This window comes from Pseudophryne corroboree, chromosome 3 (genome assembly GCF_028390025.1).
Source record: "Pseudophryne corroboree isolate aPseCor3 chromosome 3, aPseCor3.hap2, whole genome shotgun sequence".
NCBI classification, from domain to species: domain Eukaryota; kingdom Metazoa; phylum Chordata; class Amphibia; order Anura; family Myobatrachidae; genus Pseudophryne; species Pseudophryne corroboree.
In genome coordinates, this window is record NC_086446.1 from 60,816,932 (window position 1) to 60,842,977 (window position 26,046).

The window sequence follows — 26,046 nt, forward strand, 5'->3', positions numbered from 1 at the left end:
CAGATCTGGTTTGGGGCCATAAAACTCCCCCACTCACTGATAAGAATCAAAAGGCTTTTGGAACTTTCCAAAATCTGTTGTCTCCTAACATTCCAGTATGCCACATACCTGTTTGTCACTTTTCTCTATCATGCACAGCTAACATACAGCGTAACAACACCAGTAAATAGGTACCTCAACTTTAAACTTGAACAAGTAAAACCTTACACACTTAGCCTAGATAGCACTGGTTTCATCTCAAACTAACTATGTTCCACAAATTGATTTTCTGCATTGCTTTTCATGGAGTATTCATAAAGACCATTGCATCATTCAGTCTCCCAGCAACTCAGCCCTCTGTACATGTTGCCCCCTCAATTCTACAGTCCTCTCTTATTAGCACTCATGAGCTTTTTACTTCCCTATATTCATTGACAATAACATCTACAACCTCTCACCATAAAAAAAACTTTCACAAACCTCTGATACCCACATTTATCTCTCTCTTCTGCTTCGGATAGCTGGTGATCTTTCACCAAATCCAGGACCCAGCCACTTGCATCGCTCACATTCACCTGATTCACAGCAATATAGAAATCCTGCTAACCTCATAAACATCACATGTCACCCTCCAGATCACTAAAATGTGCCTTATGGAATGCACGCTCTGTTTGTAACAAATTAACATCCATCCATGACCTCTTCATATCCAACAACATCAATCTGCTTGCTATAACAGAAACCTGGCTCACACAATCTGACACAGCCTCCCCTGCAGCACTGGCACATGGTGGTCTCCACTTTACACACACCTCCAGACCCGATAACCATAAAGGAGGAGGAGTTGGACTTTTACTTTGCCAATCTTTTGCATACACTGTTATACCACAGGTTCCATCACTCACATTTACATCAATTAAAGTACATTCCATTAGGGTTTACTCTCCTTTCTTTCTGCATGCTGCAGCTATCTACCGCCCACCTGGGCATCAAAAACTATTTTTGGAAGATTTTTCTGCCTGGCTTCCTCACTTCCTATCCTCTGACATCTCCACCATGATCATGGGTGATTTCAATATTGCTATTGATTGTCCAAAATCTGCTGTGCACGCCTCCAAACTACTCTCTCTAACCTCCTCTCTTGGCCTCTCCCAATGGACTGACTCCTCTACTCATCAGGCAGGCCACTGCCTTGATCTAGTATTCGGTACACAGAGGAAAAGTAGCAGGTGCACAATCTCACACTAGCTCTACCTGTAGTAACCAGAGGCATTTAGCATATTCCTGGCCAGGGCTATGAGCTTACCCACCGCATCAAGGTAGCCTCTCCCTTTACTAAGTCTCAAGCAGAGTAGCACCTCACTACCTAATTAAGGTGTGCAAATTAGGGCCCCTTTCCGTCTGTTACCGATGTATTCATACATTTTTGAAGGTAGGAGACGCCTTCATCCTAATTTAGCACCCTGCCCCACCCACCCCTCTGATTTTAAATAGTATAACACTCCAGCCTTTACATTTGGAATGAGCACACTGTGGTAAGACTCCTACATTTTGTTTAATATGGCAGTCCATAATGGGGGGAATTCTCTGGGGTGCGGGGCTCCCTATGCCTGCCGTAGCTGGGTATCCCTGGGGCATCGCAATTTAACATTATTTCATCACTCCATGGCACTTAGTTTGTTTTATATATATGTAACACCTTCACATAATTTCCTTTTACTGCTCACATTATTCACACATGCAGCAACAGCTGCTCCTATCACTTTAACCCTATAATTTTATCACTCCTGCGATGCCCTGAGGTTGTCTGGCTGGGTGGCTCTGGGGTGTCCTGCCCCCCGGACCTGAACCCCCATAGTTAGTGTTAGGGACTTACCCAATGAGAGGCTACCTTGATGCGGTGGGTAAGCTCATAGCCCTGGCCAGGAATATGCTAAATGCCTCTGGTTACTACAGGTAGAGCTAGTGTGAGATTGTGCACCTGCTACTTTTCCTCTGTGTACCCTTTACTAAGTCTCAAGCAGAGTAGCACCTCACTACCTAATTAAGGTGTGCAAATTAGGGCCCCTTTCCCTTTGATCTAGTATTCACCAGACTATGCTCCATCTCTGAACTCACTAACACTCCTTTCCCCCTCTCAGATCACAACCTTATCACCTGCATGCTCTCCTCTGTTAATTCAAACCCTGTGTTGCTGAAGTCCTCCAATCTTCCTCAAACCTGCAGAAATATTAACACAATTAATTTTCAAGAACTTTCCACTTCACTCCAACAACTGTTTTCACCTATTTCTGCATTCACTTCTCCTGAGATGGCTGTATCACACCTTAATGAGACTCTAGAACTAGCCCTTGATGAAGTGGCTCCAGCTACCCATCACACTCCACGTAGGCCTAGATGTCAACCATGGCACTCCAAATTAACAAGACAATTACAAAAACTCACACGAAAACTTGAACGTCATTGGCGTAAATCTCGTATTTCAAGTGACGTCCTCACATATAAGACTGTCTACCTTTCTTATAAAAATGCCCTGGACACTGCCAAACAAACATATTTCCAAACTCTTATCTCTGCTCAAGCCTCTAACCCCAAACAACTCTTTAATACATTTAAATCACTTCTGAATCCTCCCGCACCTACCCCACCTGCCACTATCAAGGCACAGGATCTTGCTTCCTACTTCAAGGAGAAGATTGATAAGATCCAAGATGAAATGGTATGCTCTTCGGCAGCCAATGACCTGCTCCGTTCCTTACCTGAACCCTCTGGCACTCTTTCTTCATTTGATCCCACAAATGAAGATGAAGTATCATCACTCTTCTCATCCTACTTCTCTACTACCTCTCCTCTTGATCCTTTACCCTCACAAATAAGTAAAGCTCTGTCTCTGGTGCTCATCCCTACCTTAGCTAACATCTGTAATCTCTCTCTCTCTACTGGTATTTTTCCTTCACTCTTCAAGCATGCAGTGATTACTCCCATTTTAAAAAAACAAAATTCTGACCCTAATGCTCTCTCAAACTACCGCCCTATCTCTCGGCTCCCTTGTCTCTCTAAGCTACTTGAAAGACTTGCCTACACTCGACTCACACACTTTCTTAACTCATACACTTTGTTGGACCCACTTCAGTCAGGCTTCCGTTCCCAACATTCCACTGAGACAGCACTGACTAATGTGGTTAATGATTTGGTCACTACGAAGTCTAAAGGCCACTACTCACTACTTATTCTTCTAGATCTATCTACTGCATTTGACACTGTAGACCACTCTCTTCTCATACAGACTCTACAATCCCTAGGTCTTAAAGACACAGCCCTTTCTTGGTTCCTATCCTACCTATCTAATTGCTCCTTCAGTGTTCGCTTCTCTGAATCTACCTCCTCTTTGCTACCTCTTTCAGTTGGAGTATGGCAAGGCTCAGTCTCGGGTCCTCTGCTTTTCTCTATATATACCTCATCTCTTGGTAAACGAATCAGCTCTTTTGGTTTTCAGTATCATCTGTACGCAGATGATACTCAAATCTACCTATCCTCCCCTGACTTGTCCCTATCTGTACTGGACTGTGTCACTGAATGCCTTTCTGCCATTTCGTCCTGGATGACATCTCGTCACCTCAAACTGAATATTTCAAAGACAGAGTTAATTATATTTCCACAGGCCAATAGTAGGTACCAACCTGATATCTCTTTCACTGTTGAAAACTTGACTATCTACCCTACCCCACAAGCTCGCTGCCTAGTTGTCATCCTTGACTCTGATCTGTCCTTTGTTCCCCACATTCAATCTGTCTCAAGATCATGTTACGTGCATCTAAAAAACATATCCAAAATACAACCATACCTTACACAAGACACTGCTAAAAATCTAATCCACGCTCTCATTATCTCCCGCATTGATTATTGCAATAGTCTCCTAACTGGTCTTCCCAAAACGAGACTCTCACTAAAATCCATTCTGAATGCAGCGGTGAGGCTTATCTTCCTCGCTAGACGTTCATTGTCTGCAGATCCACTCTGTCAGTCCCTCCATTGGTTACCTGTACTCTACCGCATTCAATATAAAATACTTTTACTCACACACAAGGCCTTAACCAAACTACACCAACGTACATCACTTCGCTTATCACAAAATATCTCCCAACCCGACCTCTTCGCTCTTCACAAGACCTGCTTCTCTCATCCACACTCATTACTCGCTCTCACTCACGACTGCAGGAATTTCATCGGGCTGCACCCACTCTGTGGAATGCCCTACCACACACAATAAGACTCTCCTATAGTCTCCAAACCTTCAAGCGTTCCCTGAAAACTCACCTCTTTAGGCAAGCGTATCAAATTCCAGAACCGCCCACATAACTTTCATAAACCTTCCTATCAAATTGCATCCACTCTGTACAGTTCACACATATCCTCACATGTCTCCGCATTCTATGCAATAGATAGGCATATGTACACAAGGAAAGGTGCTATTTCCCTATAGATTGTAAGCTTGCGAGCAGGGCCTTCCTACCTCTATCACTGTTATCACCCAGTTTGTTATTGTTATTTCAAATTGTAAAGCGCAACGGAATTTGCTGCGCTATATAAGAAACTGTTAATAAATAAATAAACTGTTATACTATTCATTATCATGTTACAACCATTGCTTTGTTTTAATATTATTTTTTCCTTAAGAACAAGTGGTTTGCATGCATTACTAGCCTATTATTACTAGTTATATTATAAATTCTGGGCATTTCCACTCTCATAAAATGTTTGGACTCGAAGACACAGACAGGTAGGACAGATGGGTTATGCTCTTATCTTTGTATTTATTTTGTATAAAAAGAACCTCTAATGCAATTGTACAACCAAACACATAGGGGTAAGTTTGCTAAGATGGGAGTTCTATTCAAGATAGGATGTTGCTCATAGCAACCAATCAGATTACAGGTATTATCTTCTAGAAGGTGCTAGATAAATGAGAAGTAGAATCTGATTGGTTGCTATGGGCAAAATCCCATCTTAAATAGAACTCCCATCTCCGTAAATATATCCCTTGGAAACACCACAAATACTGCTGTGAGATGCGGTTAATTTACCTGATGTCCGGATCCCGACATTCAGGATACCGACACTGAAATCCCGACAGCCAACAATGATGAAAGCCAGAATCCCGGTGCACTAGGACAATAACCACATGGGGGTGGGGGGGTGGGGGGGGGTGTAGTTTGGCGAGGGGGATGTCACATCCATACTCCTAACCTGCTCCCTTTCATGGTAACAGGACTTTCTCTGACGTCCTAGTGGATGCTGGGGACTCCGTAAGGACCATGGGGAATAGACAGGCTCCGCAGGAGGCTGGGCACTCTAAAAGAAAGATTAGGTACTATCTGGTGTGCACTGGCTCCTCCCTCTATGCCCCTCCTCCAGACCTCCAGACCTAGTGGGATCTCCTGAGCCTGCTAGTAAAGAAAGTAATTGTTTGGTTTTTTATTTTCAGTGAGATCTGCTGGCAACAGACTCACTGCTATGTGGGACCGAGGGGAGAGAAGCAAATCTACCTGTTCACAGCTAGGTTGCGCTTCTTAGGCTACTGGACACCATTAGCTCCAGAGGGTTCGAACACAAGCAGAGGTCCTCGGTCGTCCGTTCCCGGAGCTGCGCCGCCGTCCCCCTCGCAGAGCCAGAAGATCAGAAGTTGGTGATGAAATTGGCGGCTGAAGACTCCTGTCTTCATTAAGGTAGCGCACAGCACCGCAGCTGTGCGCCATTGCTCCCACTGCACACCACACACTCCGGTCACTGTAGGATGCAGGGCGCTGGGGGGCGCCCTGGGCAGCAATAAGAATACCTTTGGCATAAAAAAGACACTTAATACAGCCATTTTTTAATCAGAAACAGCGGGACAGAAGCCCGCCGCTGAGGGGGCGGGGCCATCTTCCTCAGCACACCAGCGCCATTTCTCTTCACAGCTCCGCTGGAAGGACGCTCCCCAGGCTTTTCCCTGCAGTCTCCTGGCACTAAGAGGGTAAAAAGAGAGGGGGGGCACATAAATTTAGGCAAAAGGTGTATTTATACAGCAGCTATTGGGAAAAATTCACTTCTGGTAGTGTGTATCCCTGTGTTATATAGCGCTGTGGTGTGTGCTGACATACTCTCTCTGTCTCCCCATAGACCTTGTGGGGTCCTGTCCTCAGTCAGAGCATTTCCTGTGTGTGTGCTGTGTGTCAGTACGGCTGTGTTGACATGTTTGATGAGGAGGGTTACGTGGAGGCGGAGCAAGTGCAGATAAATGTGGTGTCGCCACCGTCGGAGACGACACCTGATTGGATGGATATGTGGAAGGTATTAAATGACAATGTAAACTCATTACACAAGAGATTTGAGGATGTTGCTGCCGGGGGACAGCCGGGCAATCAACCCGGGCCTGCCCAGGCGCCTCAGAGGCCGTCAGCGTCTCAAAAACGCCCACTATCTCAGTTGGTTGACACATATGTCGACACGGAGTCCGACTCCAACGTCGACGATGATGAGGCACTATTACAGCCCAAAATGACTAAGTCCATCCGATACATGATTATTGCAATGAAAAATATATTACACATTTCAGAGGCTGACCCTGTCCCTGACAAGAGGGTAAATATGTTTGGGGAGAAAAAGCAGGCAGTGACTTTTCCCACGTCACATAAATTAAATGAGTTATGTGAAGAAGCGTGGTCTTCCCCTGATAAGAAAGTGGTGATTCCCAAGAGAATACTAATGGCGTACCCTTTCCCGCCAACGGATAGGTTACGCTGGGAATCCTCCCCTAGGGTTGACAAGGCCCTGACGCGCTTATCTAAAAGAGTAACCCTGCCGTCTCAGGATACGGCCGCCCTAAAGGAACCTGCGGATAGGAAGCAGGAAGGTATCTTGAAGTCAGTGTATTCACACTCTGGTACTCTACTGAGACCGGCTATTGCTTCAGCTTGGATGTGCAGTGCTGTTGCTGCATGGACAGATACTCTGTCAGAGGGGTTAGATACCCTGGACAGGGATACCGTATTGCTAACACTTGGCCATATTAAAGACGTTGTCTTATATATGCGGGATGCCCAGAGGGACATTTGCTTGCTGGGCTCTCGAATAAATGCAATGTCCATTTCTGCCAGGAGGGTCTTATTAGACTCGGCAATGGACAGGGGATGCCGACTCTAAAAAACACATGGAGGTTTTACCTTATAAGGGTGAGGAATTGTTTGGGGACGGTCTCTCGGACCTCGTATCCACAGCGACAGCTGGAAAGTCGACTTTCTTGCTGCAGGTTTCCTCACAGCCTAAGAAAGCACCGTATTACCAAATGCAGTCCTTTCGTTCTCAAAAAAGCAAGAGAGTCAGAGGTGCTTCCTTTCTTGTCAGAGGCAGGGGTAGAGAAAAAAAGCTGCACCATGCAGACAGTTCTCAGGAACAAAAGTCCTCCCCTGCTTCCACTAAGTCCACCGCATGACGCTGGGGCTCCACAGGCGGAGCCAGGAGCGGTGGGGGCGCGTCTCCGAAATTTCTGCAACCAGTAGGTTCGCTCACAAGTGGATCCTTGGGCTATACAAATTGTATCTCAGGGATACAAGCTGGAATTTGAAGTGACGCCCCCTCACCGTTACCTAAAATCCGCCTTGCCAGCTTCTCCCACGGAGAGGGAGATAGTCCTGACGGCTATTCACAAGCTGTTCCTCCAGCAGGTGCTAATAATGGTACCCCCCCTTCAGCAGGGAAGGGGTTACTATTCCACACTGTTTGTGGTACCAAAACCAGACGGTTCGGTAAGACCCATTCTAAATTTAAAATCCTTGAACATTTACATGAAAAAGTTCAAGTTCAAAATGGAATCTCTCAGAGTGGTCATTGCCAGCCTGGAAGAGGGGGATTTTATGGTATCTCTGGACATCAAGGATGCATACTTGCATGTCCCCATTTATCCGCCTCACCAGGAGTACCTCCAGTTTGTGGTACAGGACTGTCATTACCAATTCCAGACGTTGCCGTTTGGTCTATCCACGGCACCGAGAGTCTTTACCAAGGTAATGGCGGAGATGATGGTACTTCTCCGGAAGCAAGGAGTTACAGTTATCCCGTAATTGGACGATCTCCTCATAAAGGCGAGGTCCAGAGAGCAGTTGTTGATCAGCGTAGCACACTCTCAGGAAGTGTTGCTACTGCACGGCTGGATTCTGAATATTCCAAAGTCGCAGCTGATTCCTACAACGCGTCTGCCCTTCCTGGGCATGATTCTGGACACAGAACAGAAGAAGGTATTTCTGCCGGAGGAGAAGGCTCATGAGTTAGTGACCCTGGTCAGGGATCTCCTGAAACCAAAGCAGGTGTCGGTGCATCACTGCACGCGAGTCCTGGGAAAGATGGTAGCGTCATACGAAGCCATTCCTTTCGGCAGGTTCCATGCCAGGATCTTTCAGGGGGATCTGTGGACAAGTGGTCCGGATCGCATCTTCAGATGCATTGGCTGATCTCCCTGTCCCCGAGGGCCGGGGTGTCTCTTCTGTGGTGGCTGCAGAGTGCTCATCTTCTCGAGGTCCGCAGGTTCGGCATACAGGACTGGGTCCTGGTGACCACGGATGCAAGCCTCCGCGGATGGGGGGCAGTCACTCAGGGAAGAAACTTCCAGGGGCTGTGGTCAAGTCAGGAGACTCGTCTGCACATAAACATACTGGAACTAAGGGCCATATACAACGCCCTGAGTCAAGCGGAGCCCCTGCTTCGAGACCAACCAGTGCTGATTCAGTCAGACAACATCACAGCAGTCGCCCATGTAAACCGACAAGGCGGCACAAGAAGCAGGGTGGCGATGGCGGAAGCCACAAGGAATCTTCGTTGGGCGGAGAATCACGTACAAGCACTGTCAGCAGTGTTCATTCCAGGAGTGGACAACTGGGAAGCAGGCTTCCTCAGCAGGCACGACCTCCACCCGGGAGAGTGGGGACTTCATCAAGAAGTCTTCGAGCAGATTGCAAATCGGTGGGAACGGCCACAGGTGGACATGATGGCCTCCCGCCTAAACAAAAAGTTACAAAGATATTGCGCCAGGTCAAGGGACCCTCAGGCGATAGCTATGGATGCACTGGTAACTCCGTGGGTGTTCCAGTCGGTATATGTGTTTCCTCCTCTTCCTCTCATACACAAGGTACTGAGAATAGTAAGAAAAAGAGGAGTGAGAACGATACTCATTGTTCTGGATTGGCCAAGAAGGACTTGGTACCCAGAACTTCAAGAGATGATCGCAGAGAACCCATGGCCTCTGCCTCTCAGACAGGACCTGTTGCAGCAGGGGCCCTGTCTGTTCCAAGACTTACCGCGGCTGCGTTTGACGGCATGGCGGTTGAACGCCGGATACTAGCGGAAAAGGGTATACCGGATGAAGTAATTCCTACGCTGATAAGAGCTAGGAAGGATGTGACAGCAAAGCATTATCACCGCATATGGCGGAAATATGTTGCTTGGTGTGAGGCCAGAAAGGCCCCTACAGAGGAATTCCAGTTGGGTCGTTTTCTGCATTTCCTACAGTCAGGTGTGATTATGGGCCTCAAATTAGGGTCCATAAAGGTTCATATCTCGGCCCTATCCATTTTCTTTCAAAAAGAACTGGCTTCACTGCCTGAGGTTCAGACGTTTGTAAAGGGAGTGCTGCATATTCAGCCTCCTTTTGTGCCACCAGTGGAACCCTGGGATCTTAACTTTGTGTTGGATTTCCTGAAATCCCACTGGTTTGAGCCACTTAAGACTGTGGAGCTAAAATATCTCACGTGGAAAGTGGTCATGCTATTGGCCTTAGCTTCGGCTAGGCGTGTGTCAGAATTGGCGGCTTTGCCATGTAAAAGCCCCTATCTGATCTTCCATATGGACAGGGCAGAATTGAGGACTCGTACCCAATTTCTCCCTAAGGTGGTATCATCGTTTCATTTGAACCAACCTATTGTGGTGCCTGCGGCTACTAGGGACTTGGAGGATTGCAAGTTGCTGGACGTAGTCCGGGCTTTGGAAATTTATGTTTCCAGAACGGCGGGAGTCAGAAAGTCTGACTCGCTGTTTATTCTGTATGCAGCCAACAAAGTTGGCGCTCCTGCTTCGAAGCAGACTATTGCTCGCTGGATCTGTGGCACGATTCAGCTGGCTCATTCTGCGGCTGGATTACCGCATCCAAAATCAGTAAAAGCTCATTCCACAAGGAAGGTGGGCTCTTCTTGGGCGGCTGCCCGAGGGGTCTCGGCTTTACAGCTTTGCCAAGCTGCTACTTGGTCAGGTTCAAACGCATTTGCTAAGTTCTACAAGTTTGATACCCTGGCTGAGGAGGACCTTGAGTTTGCTCATTCGGTGCAGGAGAGTCATCCGCACTCTCCCGCCCGTTTGGGAGCTTTGGTATAATCCCCATAGTCCTTACGGAGTCCCCAGCATCCACTAGGACGTCTGAGAAAACAAGAATTTACTCACCGGTAATTCTATATCTCGTAGTCCGTAGTGGATGCTGTGCACCCGTCCCAAGTGCGGACTTCTTCTGCAATACATGTATATAGTTATTGCTTACTAAAGGGTTATTGTTATGAGCCATCTGTTGACTGAGGCTCAGTTGTTGTTCATACTGTTAACTGGGTATGGTTATCACAAGTTGTACGGTGTGATTGGTGTGGCTGGTATGAGTCTTACCCTGGATTCCAAATCCTTTCCTTGTAGTGTCAGCTCTTCCGGGCACAGTTTCCCTAACTGAGGTCTGGAGGAGGGGCATAGAGGGAGGAGCCAGTGCACACCAGATAGTACCTAATCTTTCTTTTAGAGTGCCCAGTGTCCTGCGGAGCCCGTCTATTCCCCATGGTCCTTACGGAGTCCCCAGCATCCACTACGGACTACGAGAAATAGAATTACCGGTGAGTAAATTCTTATTTTTTTCGGGCTGCAACAGCAGTATGCATATCCCTAAACCATCCCACATTTGGTGTGTCAGCCCCACTTTTCGTGTCAGCGAGGGTAAGCGGATTTCCATAGCAGAACGCTATGGAAAGCCGCTCACCCCGCCGTTCATCTACAGGTAATACCAGTAGATGAACGGTGGCCGCCAGCGATGAAGCAGGAGCGCACATCAGTGCTCATCGCTTGTCCATACACACTGGGCGGCTTTGAGCTGAAAGCAGCTCAACACACCAAAAGTGAGCTGCTTTCAGCTCAAAATCACCCAGTGTGTATGGGCCTTTAGATTTGGGTGGGGTGTGTCCAAACGTAAATCTAAATTGCAGTATAAAAATAAAGCAGCCAGTATTTACCCTACACAGAAACAACATAACCCACCCAAATCTAACTCTCTCTGCACATGTTAAATCTGCCCCATCTGCAGTGCAACATGGTTTTGCCCAATTGCTAACTTAATCCAGATCCCTCATCTCTCATCAGGTTATGGAGCTGTGATCTGACCTCCTCCTGCTGTGATGATCTCCGCTCTGTTCTTACTACAAACCACTCTCTGACCAGACTGGACCTGTCATATAATTCTCTGGGGGACTCTGGAATAAAACTTCTGTGTGAGGGACTGAGACACCCGGCCTGTAGCCTAGAGCATCTTAGGTAAGATTTGTCTGTGTGACTGTAGCTGTATCTGCTTTGGACATAGTAACTCATAATTAGAGATGTGCACCGGAAATTTTTCGGGTTTTGTGTTTTGTTTTTGGATTCGGTTCCTTGGCCGTGTTTTGGATTCGGACGCATTTTGGCAAAACCTTCCTGAAATTTTTTTGTCAGATTCAGGTGTGTTTTGGATTCGGGTGTTTTTTTTTTTTAAAAACCCTCAAAAACCGCTTAAATCATAGAATTTGGGGGTAATTTTGATCCCATAGTATTATTAACCTCGATAACCATAATTTCCACTCATTTGCAGTCTTTTCTGAAAATCTCACACCTCACAATATTATTTTTAGTCCTAAAATTTGCACCGAGGTCGCTGAATGACTAAGCTAAGCGACCCAAGTGGGCGGCACAAACACCTGGCCCATCTAGGAGTGGCACTGCAGTGTCAGACAGGATGACAAAAATAGTCCCCAAACAGCACATGATGCAAAGAAAAGAGAAAACGAGGTGCACTGTGGTCGCTGGATGGCTAATCTAAGCAACACAAACACCTCAATATCACAGGAATGATTCATTCTAATCAATGGTATTATTGGTCCAAATCACTGGAAGAAAATGACAAGATCACAGGAATGATTTGTTCTAATCAATGGTATTATTGGTCCAAATCACTGGAAGAAAATGACAAAATCACAGGAATTATTTGTTCTAATCAATGGTATTATTGGTCCAAATCACTGAAAGAAAATGACAAAATCACTGGAATTAAATGGCAGTAATGTGGGGAATTATATCAAATGGCAGTACCACTGGACATATACGGAAGTGTCAGACAGGATGGCACTTAAAAAAACAGTCCCCAATCAGCACATAATGCAAAGAAAATAGAAAAAGAGGTGCACTGTGGTCGCTGGATGGCAAGCTAAGCGATACAAACACCTTAATATAACAGCAATGATTTGTTCTATTCAATGGTATTATTGGTCCAAATCACTGGAAGAAATGACAAAATCATTGGAGTTATTCGTTCTAATCAATGGTATTATTGGTCCAAATACCTGGAAGAAAATGACAAAATCAATGGAATTATTTGGCAAGATCACTGTAATTAATTAATAATTATAAATCACTGATATTAATTGGTAAAATCTCGCTATCGCCTGCCTAGTGAAGTGGAATCGAGATGGGATTTGGTACCAGGGACACAATAACTTCATCAATTGTCTAAATCCAAATGCACTAATGGCGGAAAATGGGTGTACGTCTAACAGCGCACTGATTATACTGATCACTGATTATACTGATCACTGATTATACTGATCACTGATTATACTGATCACTGATTTACTGATCACTGATTTTACTGAGAACTGATTATACTGATCACTGATTTACTGATCACTGATTTTACTGAGAACTGATTATACTGAGCACTGATTTTACTGATCACTGATTTTACTGATCACTGATTTTACTGATCACTGATTTTACTGAGCACTGATGATACTACGGAGAACTGACACTGAGCACTGATGAGGATACTAGAAGTGACACAGAGCAGCAAGATACAGCAATGGCCTACTGTACTGTACTACTATATACTGGTAGTCACCAAAATGCTGCACTGTCCTACTATATACTGCTCACAACAATGCAGCACAGATATGGATACTTGAAGTGACAGCGAGCTAGCTGCAAGATACAGCAATGGCCTACTGTACTGTACTACTATATACTGGTGGTCACAAAAATGCTGCACTGTCCTACTATATACTGCTCACAACAATGCAGCAAAGATATGGATAGTATACTTTACACAGAGCTGCAAGATACAGTAATGGCCTACTGTACTGTACTATATATATACTGTTGGTCACCAAAATGCTGCACTGTCCTACTATATACTGCTCACAATAATGCAGCACAGATATGGATAGTATACTTGACACAGAGCTGCAAGATACAGCAATGGCCTACTGTACTGGTACTGTACTACTATAATTATATACTGGTGGTCCCCACAATGCAGCACACTGAGCACAGATATTTGCAGCACACTGAGCACAGATACGGAGCTTTTCAGGGAGAGAACGCAGCCATGTCCTCTCCGTTCAATCTCCAATGCACGAGCGAATATGGTGGCGACGCGAAGCTCTTTTTAAAGAATCCGAATCTCGCGAGAATCCGAAAGCAGGATGATGACGTTCGGGTTAACCGAGCAAGGCGGGTAGATCCAAGGCTGCCTCGGAACCGTGTAAAATAGGTGAAGTTCGGGGGGTTCGTATCTCGATGAACCGAACCCGCTCATCTCTACTCACAATATATGTTTTTTCTATTCAACCATTAGTTATTAATTATATTCAAACTGAATTACTCATTAACTATATTAACTATGATTATTTGTCTTTAATCTTATATACATGAATCTTTGCACACACACACACACACACACACACACACACACACACACACACACACACACACACACACACACACTTATCATTAAAGCTGATAGGATATGTATGGTTACATAAGATATGCGATCTCGTATTCATTCACAAATCTTTATACAAGGGTACGAAACTAGATACCGGTTTGTACAAAATACCTATCAGCACTGACGTGTACTGCTACGGATGTAAGTCATCTTAATGACTTATATCCAAATGTAAATGAGCCCCAACGTTAGTAAGATCTACTTGTTGATGAAAAGACACTGATACTTTTCAGCCTTTGTTTGTGTATTGTGTTTTACAAGAGGATCCATATACTGTAAGTGACCATGAGAAACCTTAATTAACATGCATGTAGCCATAGGGATCATTGTGCCTTATAACTGGTATGTAGTTATGTGACCGGTGCTCAGGACCAACAGGGACTATTGCCCCTTATGGGTGTCCAGAATCCTGACACTGCTCGGAATGCCAGCACCAGCATCCCGACTAAGATCACAAGCCTGGCACCAGAATCCCGATAGCTAGGATACCGAATGAGTCATTGCCGGGCTGCCGAAAGAGGTAAGCCGCACGGGAAGAGGGTCAGGTTCAGTTTAGTCTGTGGTGTGAGGGTTAGGCCGTGGGGAGTGTGGTTAGATTTATGCTGCAGGAAGGGATTGGTTAGGTTTAGGCACTTCCAGGGAGGATTAGAGTTAGGCTGCGGGAAGGGGAGGCTAGGTTTAGGCACCTTCCGGGCTAGTCTGCGGGGGGAAGGGTTGGGTTTAGACTACGTGAAGGGAGTGAGGGTTTTCATACTAACTCGCCCCCTGTTGGACTTCTAACAATCAGGATACCGCAGTCGCTATTCTGACTACCGGCATATCAGCCCAACCTGGTTATTTAGCTATTTGCTCTGTATAGTAAAGTGTGTGTGGTGCTGTACAAAATGAAAAATAATGAAAACATTTAATTTACAGGTTGAGTGTCCCTTATCCAAAATGCTTGGGACCAGAGGTATTTTGGATATTGGATTTTTCCGTATTTTGGAATAATTGCATACCATAATAAGATATCATGGTGATGGGACCTAAGTCTAAGCACATAATGCATTTATGTTACATATACACCTTATACACACAGCCTGAAGGTTATTTTAGCCAATATTTTTAATAACTTTGTGCATTAAACAAAGTGTGTGTACATTCACACAATTCATTTATGTTTCATATACACCTTATATACACAGCCTGAAGGTAATTTAATATAATATTTTTAAGAACTTTGTGTATTAAACAAAGTTTGTGTACATTGGCCCTCATTCCGAGTTGTTTGCTCGCAAGCTGCTTTTAGCAGCTTTGCACACGCTAAGCCGCCGCCTACTGGGAGTGAATCTTAGCTTATCAAAATTGCGAACGAAAGATTAGCAGAATTGCAAATAGACACTTCTTAGCAGTTTCTGAGTAGCTCCACACTTACTCTGCATCTGCGATCAGTTCAGTCAGTTTCTTTCCTGGTTTGACGTCACAAACACACCCAGCGTTCGCCCAGACACTCCTCCGTTTCTCCAGCCACTCCCGCGTTTTCCTAGAAACTGCAGCGTTTTTTCAAACACTCCCATAAAACGGCCAGTTTCCGCCCAGAAACGCCCACTTCCTGTCAATCACACTACGATCACCAGAACGAAGAAAAAACCTCGTAATGCCGTGAGTACAATACCAATCTCCTAAGCAAATTTACTTGGCGCAGTCGCACTGCGGACATTGCGCATGCGCATTAGCGACTAATCGCACCATTGCGAAAAAAAATTAACGAGCGATCAACTCTGAATTACCACAATTGAGCCATAAGAAAACAAAGATTTCACTATCTCACTCACTCAAAAAAGTCAGTATTTCGGAATATTCCGTATTTCGGAATATTTGGATATGGGATACTCAACCTGTAAATGTTTATAGTATTTTTAGATTATTGAAAGGAGACGGTGAGACTTCTCAGCGGTGCAGGGTGCCAGCAAAAGGTAGCTAGTATAGGGAGAGATAGTGAGACCGCTAAACGCCACCAGAATTTATTCTCAAGAATACTGAAGAATAACATTGGGTGGAAACTCCCTATGGGCGAGATGTATTAAAATACATCGCCGACCCCTAGCCACCTACCGCAGTGATGTTGATCGCATATGTACTGACATATGCGATTAACATTGCAATGCGGTGACGGAGGCCCCCCGTGATATCTGTGAGGGGGGTATGCAGGGGATCTCCGTCACCTCCCTGGAGTCTCCGGCTATCCCAGGCGCCTCCTCCCTGCAGCTGGACAGCGTTAATAGCAATATAGCAGAGGGTGCCCGGCGGGGTCAGGAGACGGCACAGACGAGGGCAGCAGACGAGATAAGCATGAGACCGACAGATACCGGGGGAGAGGGGGAGGACTCGGCAGCTGTCCCCGCGCCCCACACATCCTGCTGATGGCGACACCCAGCCCCGCAACCCCCGCTGCTCTGATGCTCCAATAGTCACAGACCCCCTGCTCCACGGCTCAGTGACGGTAAGAAGCCCATAGGCTTCTATAGGGTGATACCCTCAGTCGCGAAAATGTCGCGGACGGGGGTTAGTACATATGAGAATGCAGTAAAACCCATGAAAACGGGGGGTTTACCGCATTTTTACTTTAGTACATCCCACCCTATATCACTTATTCTTACCTTTCTTCTACCTGAGGACAAGCATTGGAAGGAGCTGCAGGGGACCCAGCGTGCAGTCAGCCCTGAAGCAGCACATTGCAGTCATTCTCCCCATAAGGCTCACTTCCCCCTGTCCCTTAGCTATCGCCGCGGGAGAGAGCGACTAGCTTACACTGTGGTAGGAAGCGGGTCAGTGGAGTCATGAGTTGGAGAAGAGAAGCCGGGACCCAGGGGACAGGGGAGAGCCGAGCGTTAGCGTGATCAGTGTGATCTCCCAGACGCTGCTCCGCTGTGCCCTCCTCCTCCTCCATCACCATGACAGCGGGACAATCACACAGTGGGACCAGCCGGACGCACGGCACAGGAATTAGCAGTAGAAGCCAGCAGCAGAACCCGCATCTCTCTACCCGTAGTCCCCCCTTGATGGCGGCGCTGCGGCTGAGTATATGTGGCTGGCGCCTGTAGCTCACCTCGTGTCGGCGCTGCTGCCTGCAGGATCAGCAGGTGGGTGAAGCTTCGGGAGAGGCGAGGAGGCGGATACTGTCCCCTGGTGCCGGTGCTCAGTGGCGGAAGGGAGAGCTCTGAGTCCCTTTCTTGTCCCGCTGTGTGATTGGACCAGCAGATCCAGCACTGAATCCGCTGTCCAATCACATGTGCTTTCCTTGTAAGCGAAGCACTTGTAGAAGTGCCGCTTTCAGTGTTTTTTTAAATGGGCTTTTGCAGCCCAGTGTTTGGCCCCGCCCCCTGCTTTGTCCCCGTTCCCACTGTCACCGGGAGGCACTGCTATCAGTGCCTCCCAAACTAGTTTAATCATCTAAAATGTTTAGAATAATATAAGGAAAATACATATGACACAGAATGTGTCATATGTATCTTTTTGTATTATTTTAATCATTGATGACATGTCTCCCCTGACTGCCCGTTCCTGTCATAATCCCATTCGAATATATCTCAGATTTTTTCCCCCAAGAATGTAACAGCTACATGATGGGGGTATAGTGTAATCAGGGAGATTGGTGCTATTTCTGGGAGATTGCTGCTACTTCAGGGAGTCTCCCGCAGAATGCGGGTGGGATGGCAATTATGCATATTCCTCCTAAATATGCACAGCTCAAAATTGATTGCCATTTTATTAAAGACTTTATGGCATATGAGAGGGGAGCAGGGGGAAACAGAATAAGAAGGGAAAATAAGAAGGTAATTGGAGGGGAGGGGGGGACAAATACAATTCTGATACAGACAAGGTTACATGGTACTCTTTCCACACAGGTCCACATTAAAATCAAACATATCTATATACATTCTGGTACATTATATTAAGTCATTATGTAAACTTAGGGCATAATATCAGCATAACGTCAGCACAACAACATCAGCATAACATAACAAAACAAAGGCCGCAGCTGCCCTGACAATGGTCACATTCGACCCTCCCCACCCCCCAACACCATGTCGCCATCCCTCTGGACAGCCGCAGCTGTCATTCATGCGGCCACATCCTTCCCGCATGCGGCCATAATGTGTACGGTCACGCAGCCGCAAAGCAGCTGCTGCGCGTGGGTAGTTTGCTGATGCTGGCAAACTGCGCTGCAGACCCCTATTGTGGCCAGGTCTGAATTAGCCCCTTTATCTGCTGACTGTACTTACCCCTTGTGCTTTCCTCAGTTTGGCACTCGGTCAGGTAGACTCTGACTTACACCACTTGTGAGTTGCCTTTAATTCACAGGCAGCAGCGAATCAGGAATAATGTACAGCTGTCTTTTAATTAGAGGCAGTAAGTGGCTGGGATCCTCAGCGCTGATAGGTGGCAGGACTCTGCTATCAGTCCAGCACACACAAGGTCAGCACTGCCTACCTAAGGTTTGGGGTAGGTCCCTTAGGCTGTGAGATCCACCTTGCTCTCTGCCCTGGACCATTCCTACAACATTGCTCAAAATAGTCTGCTGGGGGGGGGGGGGGGGGGGGTCCAGAGGATAACGAATTGTTGGTCTTGGCAGCAGTGGGCCCTTTAGTCCATATGTGGGAGGCAGTTAGCTTCCCGACAGACGGGATCCCAGCGGTTGATATACCGTTGCCAGCATCCCAAAGGAGGATGCAATCCCGGCGTCTAAATACAGACGCCACATGTGATGCTGGCATCACAATAACGACAGCCGACATCCTGATCATCCTGACATAGGATGTGCTAGAATGTGCTGGCATCCTGCCACGCAAGGGGGGGTGGGGGGGGGGGGGCTTAGATAAAGGCAGGAGATGGTGGGTTAGGGTTATAATGCAGGGCTGAGAAGGTTAGGTACCAGGGAGAAAGGGTTAGGGGTAGGCACATAGAGAGTGAGGTTAGGGTTAGGCATCAAGCGTGGAGGGTTGGGTTTAGGCAGCCGGGGAGGGAGGGTTAGGGTACTTTAGAGGGACCTGTCGGGATTTTGATGGATGGGATGCTGCTGGCGGTATCGTAACCGTCGGCATCCCATCCATCGGGAAATCATACTGAACCCCTCAGGCACCCCGGTGCAATGCATCGGCTACACCAATAGTAGTTCCACCTCTGAAACTGTTGTTAAATAGCCTCACTACATATATTTGTGCCTTAATAACTTGGGAACAGTCATGTGTGCAGGATGTAGGGCTTGCTAAAAAGATAGTAAATGTCTGGTTATGAAGTCATGCTGAGTTTGAAGCTATAAAGTATAAGAAATGACATAATACAGATCCCTCTTCTATTATCAGGTTAGAGGGCTGTGGTCTGACCTCCTCCTGCTGTGACGATCTACTCTCTGTTATTATTATGAACAACTCTCGAACCAGACTGGACCTGACAGGGAATGCTCTGGAGAACGTTGGAATAAAACTTGAGGAGCCTGTGATTCCGCCTCTGTAGCTTCTGGTGTAAAATGATTGAGTTACATCCAGAAAATTGTGTTAGATTGAAAAGTGCATATATATCTGTAATGAATGGGGATTCACACAGTGGCTCACAAGTCAGAAACATTGCACCTCAGAGATAAATGTGAGTCTCAACTTGTACTCAGAGATGGACCCACTACTGAACTGCCCACAATATTTCCCATATGCCCATGACACGCCAGCATTCACGTGGCGTGTATCACCCATAGTTGTGTATGCTCAGCATGGATGAACGTGCAGTGCAAGATCCATCCACAAGTGTTGGTGCAGCTCTGAGACAGCCTCAATGTGATTTCTGTGTTACCTGCATCTATACATATCTGCATTGGGATTCCACTGGGAGATCCTGGGTTTGTCTAAAGTTCTCACAATGGGGGTAATTCTGAGTTGATCGCAGCAGGAACTTTGTTAGCAGTTGGCCAAAACCATGTGCAATGCAGGGGGGGGCAGATAAAACATGTGCAGAGAGAGTTAGATTTGGGTGTGGTGTGTTCAATCTGCAATCTAAATTGCAGTGTAAAAATAAAACAGCCAATATTTACCCTGCATGGAAACAAAATAACCCACCCAAATCTAACTTTCTCTGCACATGTTATATCTGCCCCACCTGCACTGCACATGGTTTTGGCCAACTGCTAACAAAGTTCCTGCTGCGATCAACTCAGAATTACCCCCAATATCAGCATTTTCATTCTCAATACAGCTTTGAGTAGCTCCCAGAATAATGAATGCCTGTCTGCTTATAGATCATACGTTCCTGCCTCAGAGACCTTCCCTGGGGGGCGTAATGATGTGACATATCCTTTCCACTGTGCAAACACATCATACAGTAAAGCCCCTATCCAATCTACTTCAATGGGGGACTATATGTGATCTGGGAGTGTACTGGTCTCCTGGGAGTTCTGGAAAACTCCCCTATAGTCAGGAATCTCCCGACATGTATGCTATAAATTACCAATGACTTACTTGTCCCAACTAAATGCAGACACCGAAATAGGAAGATTCTGAGATGAGAGCTATAGTGTTCTGGGAATGATCAGAAGGTAATTTAACGGTGGCTTAATACTCCTACATTGCCTGTTGAACTCCCGGACACAATTTTATGGTTCTCTTCTAAGTGTAAAAGGACTTTCGGATAAGCCTCTCTTTCCTACTCAATCATTACCTGGGATGTGATTTTGTTGTAAAGAATGCTTTATTTTTAAAGAAATTAGATTAGCAGTTAACGAAAGTTTAAAGGTTTTTAAGACACAAAACTCAAGATGAAACATGTATCACATTGTCACACTTTACACTGGCGATGGAATCTGTAATTGTTTACAAATGCAATTGATACAACTTTGCCACAGCTTAAATGACCAATAATAGATCCATGTAAACAACTATCTAGGTTTGTGACTTCAGACTTCCTATTGCCTTATACTCTACTGAATACAGTGTTACATTAAAAAACTTAAGATATTACAGGAAAAACATGTTTGCAGAAACAATACAAGTAATATTAAATGCCTTTACTTAGACCAATCAGACCAGTCCTTGTTATTTTGTATATTCAATTTTTATTCATAATTGCATTTGTACATAAGCATCATAGACAGATTGCACATATATCAGAGTACAAACATGGGCCCTCATTCCGAGTCGTTCGCTCGGTAAATTTCTTTGCATCGCAGTGAATTTCCGCTTGGTGCGCATGCGCAATATCCGCACTGCGACTGCGCCAAGTAAATTTGCTATGAAGATAGTATTTTTACTCACGGCTTTTTCTTCGCTCCGGCGATCGTAGTGTGATTGACAGGAAATAGGTGTTACTGGGCGGAAACAGGCCGTTTTAAGGGCGTGTGGGAAAAACGCTACCGTTTCCGGAAAAAACACGGGAGTGGCTGTAGAAACGGGGGAGTGTCTGGGCGAACGCTGGGTGTGTTTGTGACGTCAAACCAAGAACGACAAGCACTGAACTGATCGCAGATGCCGAGTAAGTCAGAAGCTACTCTGAAACTGCTAAGAAGATTGTAATCGCAATATTGCGAATACATCGTTCGCAATTTTAAGAAGCTAAGATTCACTCCCAGTAGGCGGCGGCTTAGCGTGTGCAATACTGCTAAAATCGCCTTGCGAGCGAACAACTCGGAATGAGGGCCCTGATTCACAAGGCAAGGCAATTATATCCATGCATGGGTCAAACATATTGAAATGAAAATATGCAATTATAACGTTAACAGAAGAAAACAAGAAGAAAGGAGAAAGGGGGGAACATGGGTAGGGAGAGGTAAAAAGGGAAAGAACGGGTCGCCATGGTGAAAGTGACCAAACTCTTCTTGAAGTGCCAACAAGAAGACATATAAGTTTTAAAATCGTCTGCAGACTTATAATCCAGCCAACGCAGCCAAGTGCTAGAGAAGCCTGAAAGTTTATCCACTAAAGAGCTTACATTTTTTTCCATAGACAAGAAGTAGTCAATCTTTATGGGTGGGAGGTTTAGTAGAGTTCCACAGAATTGGAATGACCGAGTGAGCTGCATTACTGAGGTGACACAGAAGAGATATTTTATATTCAACCAAGAGTGTGACAGTAATTTAGTAGCCAAAGTTCTGGGTTCTGTAGGTAGAAAGGTGCCCAAAAACTGGTTGGGAGATATTAATAACCTCAGCCCAATACTTCAACAAATGGGGGCAGTCCCACCAAATATGTTCCAGAGTCCCTACAGAGAGACCTCCAAAAGGAATTGGAAATTGATGGGAACATATTGTGAACTAAAAATGGATGCCTATACAAACGGATTAGAATCTTAGATTGAGTTTCTTTTATAGTAGTACAGATAGAGTGTGCCTTTAGAAAGATATTTTGCCATTCCAAATCTGAAAGACAAAGGCCTAGATCTTTCTCCCATGCTGTAGTCTATGGTGGTATGGGGGAGTCCTGGTTCATTAATAGGAGTTGGCAAAGGGTGAGGGAGAGACACAGAGCTTCTCGAAAATGTTGAAAACACTTTTGGCTAAGACCACCCTATTTTCTGAGGTGAGATAGTAGCATAATTGTAAGAACTTCCAAAAATCAGACTGGAGGACATTCCATTTCTCAAGGATTTCAGCAAATTGTTTAATGCCCGAGGCGGACACCAGGTGGCTGACTCTAAAGAGTCCCTCAGCAGCCCAATTAGGGAAATGGATAGGTTAATGCCTGGCTGAAAGGTAGGATTAGCTAAGAATGAAGTGAGGGGGCCAAAGCTCAAAGATATAAAAAGGTAAATGGCGGAGAGATTTCCAAATAGGTAAGGTGGGAGATAATGTTGGGTGAGATGGGGAAAGTTAGGAAGAGCAGGTAACCAAGGCGTTATCTATGTGGGTGTTTTCATAAAGCAGGTTTTAAGGGTGACCCATTGTTTAGTATCTCTGTTTCTGGTCCACTCAAGGGTTCTGGGTAGATGCATGACATGGTAATAGGATTTAACATCTAGTAGTTGGAGGCGAATTGGTGAAACCAAAACCAATTTTTTTGTATTAATATTGGAAGGTCCTGTAGGAGGTAGAGTGTTTTGGAATGCATATTCATTTTTGTCACATTGATTTTCCCTATCTGCTTTAGATTCAACTGAATATAGTCCGACTTCACAGAAGAAAGAAGGGGGGGGGGGATTGGCTGTAAATAGTTGACACACATTTCTATTAAGTTTAACCCCAAGATAAGTAATATGGGAAAAGTGCCACAAAAAAAGGAAATGCAGCTTGTAGTCCTATTGTGAAAGTAGGGGAAAAAATATTCAAAGGTGAGTATTTGGAGAAATTACTCTTAAAATTGGACAGTTTCCAAAATGTCCCAAATTCCAACATTAAGTGAGGTAGCAATACCACCGGATATTAGATAGTACCCAGCAAATAATTTGCAAATAATGCAAGTTTATGATCTACACTGTCAATGTGTATATCATATACTGTATATGTGGATTAGCTCTTATAGATCTCACTAGGGCTTTGATACAAAGTACAAAAATTAAGGGAGACAAGGGGCAGTCTTGGTGCTGTTACTAATAGAGAATGTTATAGAGAAAGTGCCATTAACTCTCACTCTTGCTGAAGGTGACGTGTAAAGGGCTAGAGTCCTGTGTAGATGAATGAGTACAGACCTCAAACTTCCAACTAACCCTATAAAAAAAAAATTCAGCATCAGTAGACAGTAATATAGTGGGTGTGTTTCTCTATGATGCTAAATGCATCAAAATAAGGACCTTAGTTACATTATCACGGGCTTCTCAGCCTCAACCAAATCCTACTTGGACCAGTTGTGGTAGAAGAAAGTGTAGACTGTTCGCTATAATTTTAGCATTTCATTTAAGGTCCACATTGAGCAATGAGATGGGTCTGTAGCTCGGACACAGGGAGGGGTATTTACCTGGCTTTGGAATGATCAAAATATGGGCTTCTTGAGAAAAGTGAGAGTCTGCAGAAATGTTATTAAAGGCTTGAAGTAGCATGGAAGCCAACTTATAAATGGGCTATAGTGAATCCATCTGATGGGGAGGAAGATATAGCCAGTTCAACCTCTTGCAGTGTAAATGGTTGTCCCACAGTATCTCTCTGTGATTGGGAAATAATAGGGAAAGATATAGAGGACAAGTAATCCAATACACCTTGCGAAGATGGGAGTGGGACCAACCCTGAAGAAGAGCCTTTTTAAGTTATAGAGAGGGGAGTAATATTGTTGAAAACATTAAGCAATTTTAAAGGTTTCAAAATGGAGAGAACCACAGTCATCTTTAATAGTACTTATAAACCAAGCTGCTCACCAAGCTCTTAAGGCATGAGCTAGGAGTTCCCCTAGTGTGTTCCCCCATTGATAAAAGAGATTTTTGCAATGACAATTTCATTTTATCAGATAGAAGTTTGTTGAGTGAAGCACATGCTTCAGCTTAAAATAAATCTCACAAGACCATGATGATTTATGATATGTTCTCAAGTAGTTTGATCTTATGGAGTGGAGCTGAGATTTTTGCAGCTTTTATTTTTAATGTGGGCGCCCAGGTGAATAAATTGGCCCCAAAGTAAACATTTTTGTGCTTCCCATAGAGTTATCTGGGATATACCCAGAGTGTTATTGTGGGCCATGTAATCAGTTAGAGCCACGTCAATCTCAGCCTTGCAATATGCATCTTGCAGCAGAAACTCATTGAGCCTCCAGATCCATTGTAAAGAGAGGAGCATGGTATGCACATTGATATCGAAACAGGGGTATGATCTTACCAAGTAACTGGCCCTATAGTAGCTTCAGCAAACATGTTAAGATACCTATGACGGGAATAGGTTTTGTGAGGGTGGGAGTAGAATGTATAATCATGGCAAGAAGAAAGCAGGGTCCCCCAAGAGTCAGCCAACTGATGCTAATGAAATATCCACCAGACTTGCCGATATTTGGCTACTGAAGACCAAGGAAAATTAGTTGAGGTGTCCAGTAGAGTATCTAAAGTCCAATTATGGTCTCCTCCCAAAACTGTAATACCCTAATGCCGATTTGAGGAAAGTAGGTTGGGCATGATTGGGAGTGTAAATGTTTATAAACATGAAGAACTGAGTCCTCAGAGATAGGTAGACCCCTTGAGAAAATGATCGCCACCCCTTTTGAATTCCCTTCAGGATTATTGTTAAGAAAAGAGGGAAACAGCAGTCAGTAAGGGAAGGGACTTGTATACCGGATTTGAAATGGGTCTCTTGAAACATAGCTATATCTACCCTTTTCGGCCCACAAGGAGCATAATAATTTGGATCTAGGTTCAGGATATTCAGACCTCGAGCATTAATAGAGGACATTTTATGTTTAGTGATTGTAGTTATTAGGTGAGATTAGGAGAGCAACACCATGGCAAACCCTAAAACAATAGAAGGGGAGGGAAGTGGGGGGAAAAATAAATAGGAAAAGCAGGTAAAATGGAGAAACAACATTTATATAAAATTACAGATACAACAACAATAAAGAAAATTCTGTACCCAAGACTATGGAGCACAAAACGTGAACCAACATCTCATTTGATAGAAACAAACAATGCATGTAGGAGGGGGCGGCACAGGGGGTCAGTATCATACAGTGCCCATTAAATTTGTGAATTATTATCTGAAATTTGACATTGTAAATGTAAGCAACATAGCTAATGCAGTAAGTGATATTATATTAATAAGCATATAAGAAAAGTTAATTGAAACAGAGAAAATATTTGACTATATAAAAGAATAAAATGACTCATCATCCTGGTAGCAAGACAAATAAACAATAAGAGGACCTTCTAAGTAAACTAACATTAGAACTAAAATTATGATTATGAGGAATGAGGAATATATTGCTGGTCAATAGACCGAGTATGCAATTGTAGGCCTAGAGAAAGACAGAGGAGAGAATAGGAGGAGAAACCAGTAATATACAAATATACAGATCGGTTCCTTGGACTCCGTCAGGATGTGTGCACCTTCAAGTTTG

At 44.8% G+C, this 26,046-nt stretch overlaps 1 protein-coding gene across 1 annotated transcript in view; it reads left to right on the top strand.

The window, feature by feature from the left end:
• The window catches only part of LOC135054726 (NACHT, LRR and PYD domains-containing protein 12-like), a 59,979-nt gene extending 40,005 nt beyond the window's left edge, over window positions 1–19,974 (top strand). The window contains exons 6-7 of the mRNA XM_063958022.1: window positions 11,395–11,565; window positions 19,408–19,974. Coding sequence (XP_063814092.1) covers window positions 11,395–11,565; window positions 19,408–19,558 — 322 coding nt within the window. The 3' untranslated portion in view covers window positions 19,559–19,974. The remainder of the gene's footprint in view (window positions 1–11,394; window positions 11,566–19,407) is intronic.
• The last annotated feature ends 6,072 nt before the right edge of the window (window positions 19,975–26,046 follow it).